This window comes from Pristiophorus japonicus, chromosome 14 (assembly GCF_044704955.1).
Source record: "Pristiophorus japonicus isolate sPriJap1 chromosome 14, sPriJap1.hap1, whole genome shotgun sequence".
NCBI classification, from domain to species: Eukaryota; Metazoa; Chordata; class Chondrichthyes; family Pristiophoridae; genus Pristiophorus; species Pristiophorus japonicus.
Genome location: NC_091990.1, coordinates 19,051,135 through 19,066,691, shown reverse-complemented (window position 1 = coordinate 19,066,691; position 15,557 = coordinate 19,051,135). Strand labels below are relative to the sequence as shown.

At 43.3% G+C, this 15,557-nt stretch overlaps 1 protein-coding gene across 1 annotated transcript; it reads right to left on the bottom strand.

Annotated features, from left to right (window-relative positions):
- Positions 1 to 1,028: 1,028 nt before the first annotated feature.
- Positions 1,029 to 9,752, bottom strand: edn2 (endothelin 2). The gene is made up of 5 exons (XM_070898419.1): positions 9,601 to 9,752; positions 8,571 to 8,712; positions 6,820 to 6,939; positions 4,951 to 5,085; positions 1,029 to 3,891 (listed from the first exon to the last, which is right to left on the bottom strand). Exons 1-5 carry the CDS (start codon positions 9,662 to 9,664, stop codon positions 3,783 to 3,785), a joined length of 570 nt encoding a protein of 189 aa, XP_070754520.1. The 5' UTR covers positions 9,665 to 9,752; the 3' UTR covers positions 1,029 to 3,782.
- Between the last annotated feature and the right edge of the window lie 5,805 nt (positions 9,753 to 15,557).

The following is a 15,557-nucleotide window of genomic DNA, read 5'->3' as shown; positions in this document are numbered from 1 at the left end:
TGCCCATTTAAAACTGAGATGAGAAGAAATTTCTTCTCTCAGAGGCTTGTAAATCGATGGAATTCTCTGCCCCAGAGACTGTGGAGGCTGGGTCATTGAATATATTTAAGGCAGAGATAAGACAGATTTTTGAGCGATAAGGGAGTAAAGGGTAATGGGGAACGGGCAGGGAAGTGGAGCTGAATCCATGATCAGATCAGCCATGATCTTGTTGAATGGCAGAGCAGGCTCGAGGGGCCAAATGGCCGACTCCTGCTGCTATTTCTTACGTTCTTGTGTTTTCCAATCTATCACAGACCTCCCCTTTTGTTCTTTCTTCCCGTCCCGCTTTCAGTGCTCGTTAAGAATCCTTTCTTTCCGAACACTCTCCAGTCTGACGAAGGGTCATCGATCCGAAACGTTAACTCTGCTTCCTCGCCAGAGATTTCCAGCATTTTCTGTTTTTATTCCAGATCCCAGCATCCGCAGTATCTGGCTTTTGTATTACCCACTCTCTTATGGGTTATTTTAAAAGAGTCTTTAACTTGTTTATTTTAAATGGGTTATGGTCTATATTAAAAAAGCAAAGGAATTGTATGCATACACTATCATTTGCAAGTGTCAGCCGTGGCTCAGTGGGTAGCACTCGTGCCTGAGTTAGAAGGTTGTGGGTTCAAGTCCCTCTCCAGAGACCTCAGCACAAAATCTAGGCTGACACTCCAGTGCAGTACTGAGGGAGCGCTGCACTGCCGCAGGTGAGGTCTTTCAGATGAGACGGTAAACCGAGTCCCTGTCTGCCCTCTCTGGTGGGCGTAAAAGTTGCCATTTCAAAGAGGAACAGGGGAGCTCTTCACTCAGCACCATTCATTAATTCACGCAACTGCCCATTCTTCAACAGCAATAAAGATATTTATTTCCATTAATAGATGTTTTACATCATAAAACAATCACAGTAGTTCCAAAGTACACTGAATTACAATAATTTACATTTAATCATAAATTAATTAAATATCCATTAGAATTATTTAATCATTGAAATGTTGGTCAGCTTATCACTGTATATAACAGATCGTTAGTAATAAATTAACATTTGTCTTAAACAGCCAGCGTTGTACAGTGATGGTTTGAATGATCATCTCACACGGATACACAGAGGCCAATTACCCACTTGGCCTGGGTACGTGTGCTGTAAATGAACACTGAATGTGACTCTGTTCCTGGAAATCCCCCTCAGCCCTTTCTCCCTGCAGTTAGTTCTGAGAGTCTAACCCTTTCAGTGACCCACTGTGTTCACTGAAAGGATCTTATTCAGCCTCTCGGCAATGGACAACTGTTATTGTTTACCGGACTGAACCGTGCCCTCCAATACGCAGTTCAGTGCAGTGGCCCCTTAGTGATGAAGACCAGAATGTGTGGTTGGAGACCCATTTTCCATAATGGACAAGACAATTAGCAGAAGGGAAAACAAGTGACCTGAATTTTGACGGCCCGATCACAAGATCAGTTCGAAAGAAGACCTTTCAGCTCATTGCATTTCAGAATACCAACCCTACCATTTCCCCATGAGCCTTTGGAGCCCAGTCACCACCTTTGAATATTATCTTCCGAGTTCCCCAACGGTCATTGTTAAGTTTTAAAACTTGTCACAATATCTGAAAGCGAAACATCGCTTTACATCGCTCTCATTTCAGACAGCACCCTGCACCTGGCAGCATACAACAGTCTGGTTTAGAAATCTCTTTCATATGGGTGTAATATCAAAAGGTAGGTACTGCACAATATTAATCTGGGCCAGAGTGATCTCCTGGACTAGTTTCGATCGCCTAAGGGGTCCAGAGAGGAATTTTATTTCCCCCTCCAAAATGGCCTGGTTTATTATCGGGTTTTTCGCCTCTCCCAGGACATCACATGGCTTTCGGGTGGGGTGAAGAGTGTCTATATTGTGTGATACACAAGGCATCAGAGTTGTGTGGGACAGGCTGGAAGGACCAGAGGGTCTTTTCCTGTCCGTCGTTGTTGGTATGGTTACTGACCTGCATTTTATTGACGTGCAAGATTTTATAAATGTCACAATTAAACACAGCAGGCATGTGCCAGCCACAAAGTGTCCCCTTTATACCTGTGTACAGACCTATGCTAAAGAAAAGGTTGGACTGCATTGCTCAATATTGCCATTGTTTCCTTCCCTTAGGTTTAACACTGAAACGGGCTACGCAGAAACAGATTTAAAATAACATTAAATAGGCGAATATTAAAGCCTATTGATGTGGAATGAAAAGCTCTACATGGTCCATGGATCGATCTGTGATAGCTTTAATTCTAACCGCATCACAGATGCTTAAAAGCTAATAGCAGAAACTTTAAATTTAAGGGGATTTTTTCAAGAGACGTGTAAAATCATGAATCGCCACCCAGATACGTCCACTGGCAATATCAGCAAGTGAACACATTGCGTTCACAGAGCATTTCTTTTCTGTTATTTTAGTGGAGGGGTTAAATGGGTTAATGTGTGTTAAAAATAATGGATAGACGAATGTCAGACGAACACAAGAAGCATTCACTTGCTATCACCAATGATCATTATTAAGCTTCTGTGCCCAAAGCAGAATGTTTAAGTATTGAGGATTTGATGCTGTTAATGCACTTAATCGCTGGGCTCGGCAGACCAATTTTAATAATTGTGCGTATTTGTCTCTCACCCGATTTTCTCTCTTCCTCTCCTGCACACGCTGCCTCTCACTGGTGTACAATTCCATGGGCTCCAGCTGCCCTCTGGTACCATGGCCACGTGTGAACCTGGGTGATGAGCGTTGTCAGGCTGACTGCAGAGGGCTGTCACAGCCATGCCCAATGCTGCCACCATCGCCCAAGGCTGACAGCATGCAACATCCACATGGGTGCTCATTCCAGGAGACGGTGGGGGGGGGGAAGGGGGGGGCCGTCAGCAACCGGTGAACAGGAGCAGGAATCTGCCTCTGCTACTGTGCCAGCTCAGACCACCTAACTCAGCACAAACCAGGGTCATCGTGGCTCTGTTCCACATGGAGTGGCAGATCTTTCCACTGGTGCTCGGCCTTGCTTCAACAGTTGGTCAAGACACATAAAAACAGCAGCTGATTTTACCTACGAAAGTACAGACTGCACCACAACAAGAAATAAAGTCCTCTTCCCGTTTCATATAAAACAGCAGTAGAGCCCAGTGATTCACAAATTGGTTATGGATCATTGCGGCAATGCTTCACACCAGGAGTTGAGGTAATTGCAAGGACTGCTTCATTATCACAAACAGTCTCAGCTTCGCACTTGCATACTTGCAGTTCTGGTACTTAATGGGGAACCCATGCCCCAGGTGGGCTGGTATCATTTTGCCTCCAGTTCACTGAAGCTGCCCAAAGATGATCAGTTATCACATGGCGGAGATAGACATATCAAAGCCAGTCTTTTCTCCCACTAACACCACTGCCTTGTACATATAACGAGCTATTATGAGTGACCTGTTCAATCTCAAGCAACCTTTTTTTTGTACGCAAGGCTTCCGACAAAAGCCTGAACGGCATTCAGGCTCAGCTTCCTCCACCGATATCTGTGTGTCTCTCTCTCCCGTTGCGATTCTGATACAGTCCAACAGAGACGCATGCGTTCAATGGCAGCTGGTTAATACTTGTGGTGTGAATCTGATCCCCTCCATCCTTCTTTGTATCTCCTCATTCCCTCCCTGCACCTCACGTGCTGTCAATGGGAGAAGAAACCGAAGCCAAAGATGGCACCTTCTCTCGGGAAAGAGTGAACTTAGCCTGGACAGCTCATCTCCTTCTCTCTCGGTGTAGCTCTCTCCGTGTCAAATTAATTCGATGTTGCTTCTTTAAGAAGTGCTTCCTTTGAACAGTCCGGATGTTTGACAGTGCAATTTGTCTGTAAAAGATATATTTTTTAATTAATTTTATTCTAATCTAAAAACAATGTTCTTGACATTATTCATTTTCTTTTCTTTCCCTGCCGCCCCCTCCCCTTCCCCCCACCACCCCACTCCCCGCCCCCCTCACCCTGGCCCCCTGCACCCACCCCCCACTTCTAAATAAGCATTCTCTACCTGGGATTTCTCCCTCAAAGCCTGGTCATCTCAAAGCAAGACCGCCAGGCTGAAGCGGTTATAGGGTCATCAATAACGCTAAAGGTTTTGTTGAATCGTGAAAAATAGGGCAAGCGGCATTGGGATTATTCTCCTTAGAGCAGAGAAAGTTAATGGGGTAGAGATGTTCAAAGCTATGAAAGGGTTTTGAGAGAGTGAATAATGAGAAATGGTTTCCACTAGCAGGAGCAGTAGTAATCAGAGGACATTGATTTAAGGTGACTGACAACAGAACCAGAGGGGCGATGAGGAGAATAGTTTTTTACGCAGCGAGTTGTTCTGATCTGGAATGCAGTGCCTGAAAGGGAAATTCAATAATAACTTTCAAAAGGAAATTGGATATATACTTGAAAAGGAAAAAGCTGCAGGAGAAAGCGCAGGGACATAGGGCTATATTGGATAGCTCTTTCAACGAGCCAACATTGGACTATGTTACTAGTAATCTAGAGAACATGAGTTCAAATCCCACCATGGCAATTTGAATTTGAATTCAGTTTTTTAAAAATCTGGAAATAAACAGCAGGGAGCAGTAAAAGTGAAGCTGTCACATTGTTGTAAAAACGCAACTAATTCACTAATGCATTTTATGGAAGGAAACCTGCTGTCCTTGCCCGGTCTGGAAACTCAATCCGACACCAACGTGGTGACTAATAACTGCCCTCTGAAGTGGCCTAGCACTCAGTTATACCAAGTCACGACAAAGAATTCAACAGTTCAAGAAGTAGGCCCATCACCATTTTATCACGGGCAACTAGTGATGGCCAATAAATGCCGACTATTGCCAGCGACACCCACATCCCGAGAATGAATAAAATGTATTTTTGCATTTGAATAAAATTTACCTTAAAATCCGAACCAGATGAGCACTTTCAGTTCTGTGGTGTTGCTTTGTACTGGAGCTTAGGGTTTGGTGCTGGGCTGGGTTTTGGTACCGTGTACTTGTACTTCCAGCTTTCGGCTGGATACTGCTGCCTCTACTGAAGGATGAAATAAATGACACATTTCAGGAGTGGTCTTTATTTCCTTCACATTAAAATCTGACAAACCAATTCCTGACATACGTCAGGCTGTTTCACACTTAATTCAGATATTACCAATCCTGAGCTGCAAGATGACCCTGAAGAACTTTTTGAAACTCCTTCCCATAGAACCATACAGCACAGAGAGTCCATTCGGCCTATCGTACCTACCCTCTGAAAGAGCTATCCAATTAGTCCCACTCTCGTGCTCTTTCCCCATTGCCCTGCAATTTTTTTCTTTTTTAAGTAAAGATCCAATTCCTTTTTGAAAGTTACTGTTGAATTTGCCTCCAGCAGGCAGTGCATTCCAGATCATCATAACACACTGCGTAAAAATTTTTCTCACGATCTCCTCCCTGGCATTATTGCCAATTATTTTAAACCCATGTCCTCTGGTTACCGACCCTTCTGCCATTGGAAACAGTTTCTCCCGATCTGTTCTATCAAAATCCCTTATAGTTTTCAACATTGCAATCAAATTTCACCCCTTGCCTTACGTGTAACATATTTATAATTAAGCTACGCATTTCTTTTTTTTTAAAGTGCCTTTATCTTCATTTCCATCTCAAACAGTCATACCTGTGTAACAGGTTTTCTATGTAAGAAATGAACTGTCAAAATTAATAAAACTAAAAATGTTGTTCGACATCTGAACATTTCAGGTGTGATCACCTCATTAACACCTTTCATAGTCTACACCTTCACCATGAAATTATTTCCTCTTTCAGATACTGATCAACCTGCCCTGCATTTTGTGATTTTTACTTCAGATTTCCAGCTTCCACAGCTTTTTACTTGTTTCGAATATCAATTTGCTTTTTTTAAGGGGCTCTCCCATACATTGAAGACAGAAGGAAAGAATTTGCCTTTGCATATTGTGCCTTTCATGCCCTCGGGGTGCCCCAAAGCATTCTGGTACATTTTGAAGTGTAGCCACTGTTGTAATGTAGGGAATGTGGCAGCCAATTTGCGCACCATCGCTCCCACAAACAGCAATGAGGTAATGACCAGATAATCTGTTTTAGTGATGTTGATTGATGGATAAATATTGGCCCTGGGCACTCAGAAAAATTCCCGTGCTCTTCTTCGAAATAGTGCCGTGGGATCTTTTACATCCACCTGAGGGGACAGACGGGGCCTTGGTTTAACGTCTCATCCGAAAGATGGCCCCTCCTAACAGTGCAGCACTCCTTCAGAACTGCACTGGAGTGTCAGCCTGGATTTTGTGCTCAAGTCTCTGGAGTGGGACCTACACCACGACGTTCTGTCTCAGAGGCGAGAGTGCTACCCACTGAGCCACAGCTGACAACTCTGCTGGCTTGTCACTTTCCCACACCAACGTTCATGCGAGCTGACTGAAGGCATTGTAAAACGACCAGGACCTGGGTAGGTCTCCTGTTCGCAGCCCTTTTAAAGTCAAGAAGCGGGCAGAAAAGGCTTCCTTTCCCATTCCCCTTGCCTGCCTTCGTCACCCGTGTGAAACATCCGTTGCCCACTCCAAATTGTACGCTCGCCATATGGAGAACGTAAGGCTACATTGTGCCCCTCTTCGACACGCTGTGTTACTGCACTGGGCCGGCTAATCATTCCCTTCCGTACTTTCCAACAATAAAAAAACTTTGGAAACTTTCCAAGTTGTACACTGAAAGGTTCAAATCCCCTAAAGTGTAATATTTAATCCAGATTACTTACGATTTGTCCAACTGGCAAAACCGTGAACACATTCTGTCCTTGGAATCTGCACATTCGCACCTTGGAGTTGACCTTTTGCGGCGTGTCGCTGGACTTCCTAAGCCATAAGGTGTGGTCTTCCTGTTAAGAAAACAGATAAGTGTGATTACCCGGCGAATCTTTATGGCACTGCAACTCACGGTGACTCATTATCAAAGGAGATTCAGAAACCTGCAGACTTCTTTATGGGTGTTGATAGATTTTGCAATATTTGGTTTAAAAGGCAACCTAAATTAACACTGTCGGGTATCACACGTGCCCACTTTATATACAATAACCAACTTGGTTGAGTTAGCACGTTGGCCCTTTCCAGTCAGCGGCGCCACTGTTGAGTTTATAGAATCGAACTGCTCATTACTATCGAATCAGAAGCTGCAGTTTGAAGCGATAAAAGAAAAAAGCCCAAAATGCTAGAAATTCAAAATGAACACAACAGGAGATAGTAGAGTAGAGCCGAGTCCATCTATTAAGCAGGCAATTCTGGTGCGAAAATTTACAAGAACAACTTGCATTTCGACGGCACCTTTAACATAATAAAATGTCCCAAGGCCCTTCACAGGAGCGTTTTCAGACAAAAATTGACATCAAGCCAAAGGAGATGTTAGGATGCGGGCAAGAGGTGCATTTTAAGCAGGAACTTAATGGAAGCGAGAGATAGAGAGGCGGAAAGGTTTATGGGGGGAATTCCAGAGCACGATCGCCAATGATGAGGTGAAAAATCCAGAATTGGAGAAGTGCAGAGATCACAGAGGGTTGTAGGGCTGGAGGAGGTCACAGAGATAGGGAGGGGTAAGGCCATGGAGTAACATTCGACAATCCACAATTTTTAGTAATACATTAAATAAGGTTTACTTCGTTCAATAAGATATAGGTTACAGACTTGCATTGCAGCAAGCGCTCTTTAACTGTTCCCTTTCACTTAGTGAAAGTGAACTCCAGCACTTTTAACACTTGCTATTCTTTTTGCAAGAAGCCCTGGATGGGTGTTGGGTGGATCCAGTTTGAAGTTCTTGCACAGGCAGCCCGTCCAAATGCATAAGGAGAGTATGAAGAAGTTATGCAAAGTATGAAGAAGGACTTTCACCTTAAGACAGCGCCTTATCTCATCTCACAACACACAATAAATTACTCTTTGAACAGCTTCCGCTGAAGTGAAGCTGCAATGCAGGTGGTGCAGGTCTCTGCCCCCGATCAGCGGGGACCAGTGCTGTTTTACACACAGATAATGCTGGAAACACTCAGCATCTGTGGAGAGAGAAACAGGGTCAACGATTCATTCGCGTCGCTGGCCCTTCGTCAGAACTGGAAGTTGGAGATGTAACAGTTTCGAGGCAGGTAACAGAGACAAACTAAAATCCTGTCAGCGAGAAGAGCGGAACTTCTTCAAGGTGGGCATTCCTGGAAGAGAAGTGGCCGTGACTGAAATAGTGAATTTGTTTTTGTTTGAGGGTTTCATTACTGCCACTCCTCTTCCAGGACTGCTCACTTTGAAGAAGTTCTGCTCTTCTCTCAGTCGCGAATTCTGTTTCTCTTTTACCTTGTAGGAAACTGTTACACCTCGAACTTCCTCCAGCTGTGAGGAAAGGCCAGTGCCCTGAAACGTTAACACTGTGTTTCTCTCTCCACTGCTGAGTGGTTTGCTGGTTTCTATTTCAGATTCTCAGCATCCGCAGAATGTTGCGTCTGCCTCGCTCACTCACTCACTCACTCACCCTGGTGTATTGATCCAGATGATGTCCTTGTGGCAGAAATAGATGCACTCTTTGTCTCTCAGGTTGTTACAAGAGCAGCGCTTATCTCTCCTCAGGTGCCGGTTGCTGGCCTCACTGGACCCCGACAAGCGGAAGCCACAACCTATAGCAAGGAGGATAACGTATTTTAAAAAGTCATTCCATTTTATTCTCTTTACTTTGCTGAATGCAAACAGGACATCGCGGGAGGAATTGCATCACACTGGAATCTGCCCGTGGCTGCATTGTGTGTTGCAGTTCTTAGACAAATTGCAACTGCATTCATTTAATTGTTTTTGGCTCTTGCATGCACTTCTCTTAATTTTTTGCATGGCTCCGAATAGCTGACTTCACGCTCTGATTTCTGCATTTAAAAGATTGGTGAAGTGCCGGAGCTGAAGGACGCTTGTTTCAATGCAGCCAGACGGATGAAGAGGATTCTATTTACACAGTACACGATTTTAAACTTAGATTTTAAATGTGATGGGATCAATTTTTTAAGAACATTATCCTTTACAGGGATTAATTGCTAAAAAAAAAAATCTCATTCATTTGTGAAAACCACTGTGTTCCAATGCAGCTCTTCAGGAGTCTCAATTCTGGCAAATTTGCAATAAAAACTTAACAAAGAGCAATTTAAGATTGATATATATGTTCAACATTCCCATTTGCATCATTGCGGCTTCAGGTCAATAAATAAACAAACTCGCAGAACGGAAGACTTTATTCTGAAAGTCAGTGTCCAAGTGGGAAATGTTGAACTGTTAACTATTATTCCTGCCTATCCGCAGCCAAAGCTTGTGCCAGGAGTTGAAACTTCTGACGGCAGCTCAATGCAATCAAAAACAATCCCAGAAATAAAGCAAAATGGCAAAATAATCATGTATGCATGCATGCATTCTAATCAGAAACGATACAATGTACCAGGCATACCGCATGCAAAAATAAAACATGTCAGAGCAATGCAACAAATGTAACATTTCTGTCCAAATTCTTATTTATAAATACCTACCATGTTCCAATAAAATAAGAATAGTTGCCACAGTAAATAATCCTCTCAAATTGCAGCCCATCATTGCTGTCTTGTCAGACCAGGTCGGGACAGTAAGTACTGCGGTGCAAGGTATATGTTATTTGGCATAACGCCCCGAGCGCTCCCTGTTCCTGTGCTAGGTGCTTTGTGTCTGAGCTTCTTGCGCTCAGCGCCTTGTTTATATATCTGATGCAAAGTCAGGACACCACCTACCAGCATGCGAGGATCCTGGGTTGGTAAAAGGAAGCCGCACATTGTTAAATACTCCCTCGCACCGACCACATACCAAGGCTTGTCAATCATAACCGAAACCGATGTTGTTTTTCTATTTACGCGGGTGAGTTAATCCCTGCAAACAAATACCATTTTTGGTTAAGAGTGAGATAAGAGGAAGTAATACTGACTCATGTTTTGCATTCCAGAATCGAACCCCCAACTCTGACCCACGTTCTTTTAATATGCTTCTATAAGAAAAGGGCCGATTAAAATGTAAAACTGGGGTTTACTGTGGGTAAGGACCTAAATGCTAAATTACAGCAGTCGCCCAGAGAATGCGCTGAGCTGTCAGCCGAATCTGAAATGTTATTTTAGGCTCTTTCCCCCGCTCTTGCCCCCGCCTTCGACGTCATTTGACTTGGGCAAGGTTCCTAATTAAATCCATTGGGCAGGTTGTGGAAGAGGTGCTGACTCACGTGTGCCCCACTTTGTCAGTGTCAGGGGAGAAATTGAATAAAAACCAAAAGTGAAGCCAAAGTAATTAATCATTGGGATTGGATCCTAACAACAATAATATTAATACAACATAAATATTGTCAGCGGTTGCTTCATTTGGTCGCACTCTCCCCTCTGTCAGAAGGTTGTGGGGTTCAAATCCTATTCTGGGGAATTCATCATCATCATCATAGGCAGTCCCTCGGAATCGAGGAAGACTTGCTTCCACTCTAAAAATGAATCCTTAGGTGGCTGAACAGTCCAATATGAGAACCACAGTCCCTGTCACAGGTGGGACAGATAGTCATTGAGGGAAGGGGTGGGTGGGACTGGTTTGCCGCACGCTCTTTCCGCTGCTTGCGCTTGGTTTCTGCATGCTCTCGACAATGAGACTCGAGGTGCTCAGCGCCTTCCCGAATGCACTTTCTCCACTTAGGGCGGTCTTTGGCCGGGGACTCCCAGATGTCAGTGGGGATGTTGCACTTTATCAGGGAGGCTTTGAGGGTGTCCTTGTAACGTTTCCTCTGCACACCCGGGGCTCGTTTGCCGTGAAGGAGTTCCAAGTAGAACACTTGCTTTGGGAGTCTCGTGTCTGGCATGCGAACAATGTGGCCTGCCCAGCGGAGCTAATCAAGTGTGGTCAGTACTTCACCGCTGAGGATGTTGACCTGACCGAGGACGCTAACGTTGGTGCGTCTGACCTCCCAGGGGACTTAAGCACATAATAAGACAGAATTTACTATCAAAAGAACAGTGAGGCTAACCTTATTTATGCGCAAATTGCACAGCAACTTCAGGGAGGGCAGATGCGTGGTTACGTGCCAAACTCTGGAAGTTGCTGTCCAAAATGCACATTCCGTCGTTAACTTCACGAAAACAGGGTCTTGCTATCTGCCTCACCATTCCAATACATTGAATGCGATGAGGTTTCTGTACTTGCAAGGTAGATCCAAATATGGATTTAGTTTTAGGGAAATGAAGCTGGACAGATGGAAGGAGTATCAGTGGGAGAGCATTTTTGTGGTAGTGATCATAATTCAGTTAGTTTTAGCATAATTATGGATAAGGTCAAAGATAAAACAGGGCTAAAGGTTCTAAATTGGGGAAAGGCCAATTTTACGAGATCGAGAAGTGATTTAGCAAAAATGGACTGGAAACAGCTACTGGAAGGTAAATTAGTGCCAGAGCAGTGGGAGGCATTCAAGAGGGAGATATATGGTGTTATATCTTCAGTACAACTCACAAACACACAGAAGCCTTAAGATGGCAGAACACTCCGGAACTCTAGTCATGTGACTTGTTCCCATTTTATTTGTACACAGCACTGGCTGCAGTGCCACAGTAGTCCACAGGTGGAGCTTTATATATTACATTTCTCCCTCCTTAATGAAGAAGTAATTATAACAAAATAATCATCATACATAACTTGCATGGCTATACATAACAAAAGATATGGACTTCTTTTGCCATATTTACAAATCAAACTTAACCACTGTTTCGAAGAGGATACCTTCGTTCTCGAACAGAACCTTCCAAACATGATGTTGAATTTAAACTCATTTGAGGCTGATCCTGAGGAAAGTTTTCCTCCAAGGGATGCCCTTGATTTCCATTTGAACTTGCTCTCTTTTACTCTACCTCTATCAAAGTAACTGCGTGCAAAACTCTTGGTCAAGCACATTCCCAGGTGCTGGTCATGGAGGTCTCCTAATAATTTGGACCTGAATTTATTTGGTATAACCAGTCTTGTACCCCACATGATACAATCGTTATCGACTGATAATTCATTCCTACGAATGAAGAATGGATGAATATCTTTGTCTGTTACCTGGTTTGGCCAACCATTTGCAATATAATCATACACCTTTGACATAACTGGGTCACGTTTGGTTGCTCTACCAATCTCTTCAGCTGTGACTGGCAGTTCATCAATGTATGAAAAATAGAACACTTCTTCCCTATCGGGTGTAACTTGTGATAGGGAAGGCAATCTAGACATAGCATCAGCATTATTGTGATCAGCTGATCATCTGTATTCAATATCATATGTATATGCTGACAAAATCAATGCTCATCTCTGCATTCGGGCTGCAGCTAATGTTGGAACTGGGGACTTTGGATGGAGGATTGCTGTCAGGGGCTTATGGTCCATAATGGTGATAAACTTATGACCATACAAGTATTTGTGGAACTTCTTGACCCCAAAAATTAATGCCAAAGCTTTCCTTTTTGGTTTGCGCATAATTACGCTCACTGGCACTGAGAGTGCATGAAGCAAAAACAATTGGTCTCTCCTCCCCACTATGTAGTACATGAGAGATCACTGCCCCAACTCCATATGGAGAAGCATCACATGCTAGCTTGATCTCTTTAGATACGTCATAGTAAACTAACATGGTGCTTTCTACCTATTTGCTTTTACACTCCTTGAATGCGGTATCGCATTCTTCTGACCACTTCCAATGGACCTGTTTTTTCAATAGTTCATTCAGTGGATGTAATATTGTAGCCAAATTTGGTAGGAACTTCCCATAATAGTTCAAAAGACCCAAAAATGATCGAAGTTCAGTGACATTCTTGGGAGTGGGTGCATTTCTGATTGCATCCAGCTTTCCCGTGGTTGGATGTAAACCATCTTTGTCTACTCTGTACCCTAAGTACTCCACGGAGTTTTGAAATAACTCACATTTGCGAGCAGACACTCGTATTCTGTTCTTCTCTAGCCGTTTGAGGACTTCATTCAATATGTTATTATGAATTTGCCTATTTGGTGCTGAAATCTAAATATCATACTACCCCTTCAATACCTTGCAAAATATGGTTTATCACCCCTTGGAATATGGCAGGGGCGGAAGATGCTCCAAATTGTAGCCTATTAAATTGATATAGGCCTAGATGAGTATTTATAGTCAAACATGACTTGGACTCCTCATCTAGTTCCAGTTGTACGTAAGCATTTGTAAGATCCAACTTTGAGAAGATCTGACCACCTGTCAGTGTTGTGAACAAATCTTCTACATTTGGCAATTTATTGGGGAGGTAACCCTTTAGAACCTGGTTTATGGTTACTTTAGAATCACCGCAAAATCTTACCTTACCATCGGACTTAGGTACACCAACAACGAGTGTAGCCCAATTACATCGATCTATCTTAAAAATAATGTTCTCAGTCTCTAGTCTTTTGAGTTCTTGCTCAACTTCCTCCATCAGTGCATATGGTACGGGACGTGGCTTGCAGTAAACCGATCTAGCGTGCTTCTGTACCCTGACACTCGCCTTGAAACCTTGGATCGGACTGCCTGTTTTGCAGAACACCTTCGGATAATTCTTGATGATCCTTTGATGCAAATCTCGTCTCAACACGAAAAATCTCACTCCAATTCAGCTTCAGTGATCCCAACCAATTTCTTCTAGTAAGGCAGGCTTGTCTCCTGCCACTACTAATAGAGGCAAGCTCTGAAATTGATCCTTGTATTTCACCAGTACGGTGATATGACCTACCACAGGAATGTTCTCTCCTGAGTAGCCTCGCAGCTCTATCTTGGCTTTCTCCAGTGGGAAATCATGCAATTTGTAGCGACTCCGGTACTACACTCATGGATGCACCAGTGTCGATTCCCATGGGTATCTTGGTTCCTGCAACATCTATGTGGATGATGATACTTTTTGAATTGCTGTTAGTTAACCTCATGCTCCTGATGATGTGTAGCTCTAAAACCTCCTCGTCCTGTTGTTTTCCTTCCATGCTATGTAATCTCTGGGGATTTCTACTTACAGCTTTGAAAGCTGGTTTACTCTTCAGTCGGCATGCCTTCGCAAGATGCCCAGTTTTCCTGCAGATGAAACATTCTGCTTTCACATATGGACAACTTTGAGCAATATGTTGTCCCAGGCACCGATAGCAGGACTTCATGTTCTGTTACCATTGCCAGTTTCTGAGACCTTGGGGCCCAACTGTCTTTTACTTTTAACCTGCAGGCGATTCACCTCGGTTGTCTGATGACTGGAAATAGTATAAAATTCTCGGAAATATTGGTCGGCCATGTTCATTGACATAGCTATCTGACAAGCTAAATCAAAAGTCAAGTTAGGAATTGTCAATAACTTTCTTCTGATCGCATCATTTTTCATCCCACAAACAAAGTGGTCACGCAATGCTCGGTCCTGAAAGTTTCCGAAATTACAGCGAATAGATAGCTTTTTTATGACTACAATGTACTCACTGATATTTTCTTCGGTTAACTGATCTCGTATTCCGAAACAATAACTTTCAGCAATTTCCAGGGGCTCAGGACTGTAATGCAAGAGTTGTGTCCTTTGGCTTGACAGGCACAAGCACATTTTTCAGGGTTTCATACACCTCGGGCTCTGCTTCAGTTAAGAAAATCGTCCGTTGTCTTTCCAACACCAACATGGTTTTCATCATTGGAGACTTTGATAATATTATTTGCGGTGAAAAACATTTCTAGCCGCTCCACATATGCTCCGAAACTTTCACGATCGTGTTGAAACGCCCTCAAACGCTCTATTATTCCCATAGGCGCAGCCATCTGGACTCTGGCAATTCAAACAAGTGTGCTTGTAATTTAGCTTGGATTTGTAGCTGTTAATCAAAACAGAGAAGCTCTCAAAGTCTCTCTGTCGGTTGGCTGAATCCTCCACCAACAAAAATTGCAACTTTTTTTCCCCGATTATCCCATTCTCATCGCCATTGCTATATCTTTAGTACAACTCACAAATACACACAAGCCTTAAGATGGAAGAATACTCCAGAACTCTAGTCAGGTGACCTGTTCCCTATTTATTTGTACACAGCACTGGCTGCAGTGCCACAGTAGTCCACAGGTGGAGCTATATATATATTACACGTGGAGTTCAGAGTAAACATGATCCCACAAAGAAAAAGGGGTAAAACTGCCAAATTTAGAGCCCCCTGGATGACAATGTATATACAGGATAAGATAAGGCAAAAAAGTGAAGGTTATATCAAATATCAAGTGCTCAATACTGCAGAAAGCCTCGAAGAGTATAGAAAATGTAGGGGCGAAATTAGGAAAGCAAAGAGAGGGCACAAAAAAAATATTGGCAAGCAGAATCAAAGAAAACCTAAAGATGTTTTATAATTACATAAAAAGCAAGAGGATAACTAAGGAAAGAGTAGGGCCTATTAGGGACCAAAATGATGATCTACATTTGGAGGCAGAGGATGTGGGAAAGGTACTTAA

Coding starts and splice junctions, on each gene's coding strand:
- edn2 (XM_070898419.1), bottom strand. CDS start 9,664: ATGATGGGCTGCAATTTGAGAGGATTATTTACTGTGGCAACTATTCTT. Junction 6,940..8,570: donor ATCTGGATCAATACACCAGG/GTGAGTGAGTGA, acceptor TTTTCTTAACAG/GAAGACCACACCTTATGGCT. Junction 5,086..6,819: donor TTTTGCCAGTTGGACAAATC/GTAAGTAATCTG, acceptor TTCATCCTTCAG/TAGAGGCAGCAGTATCCAGC.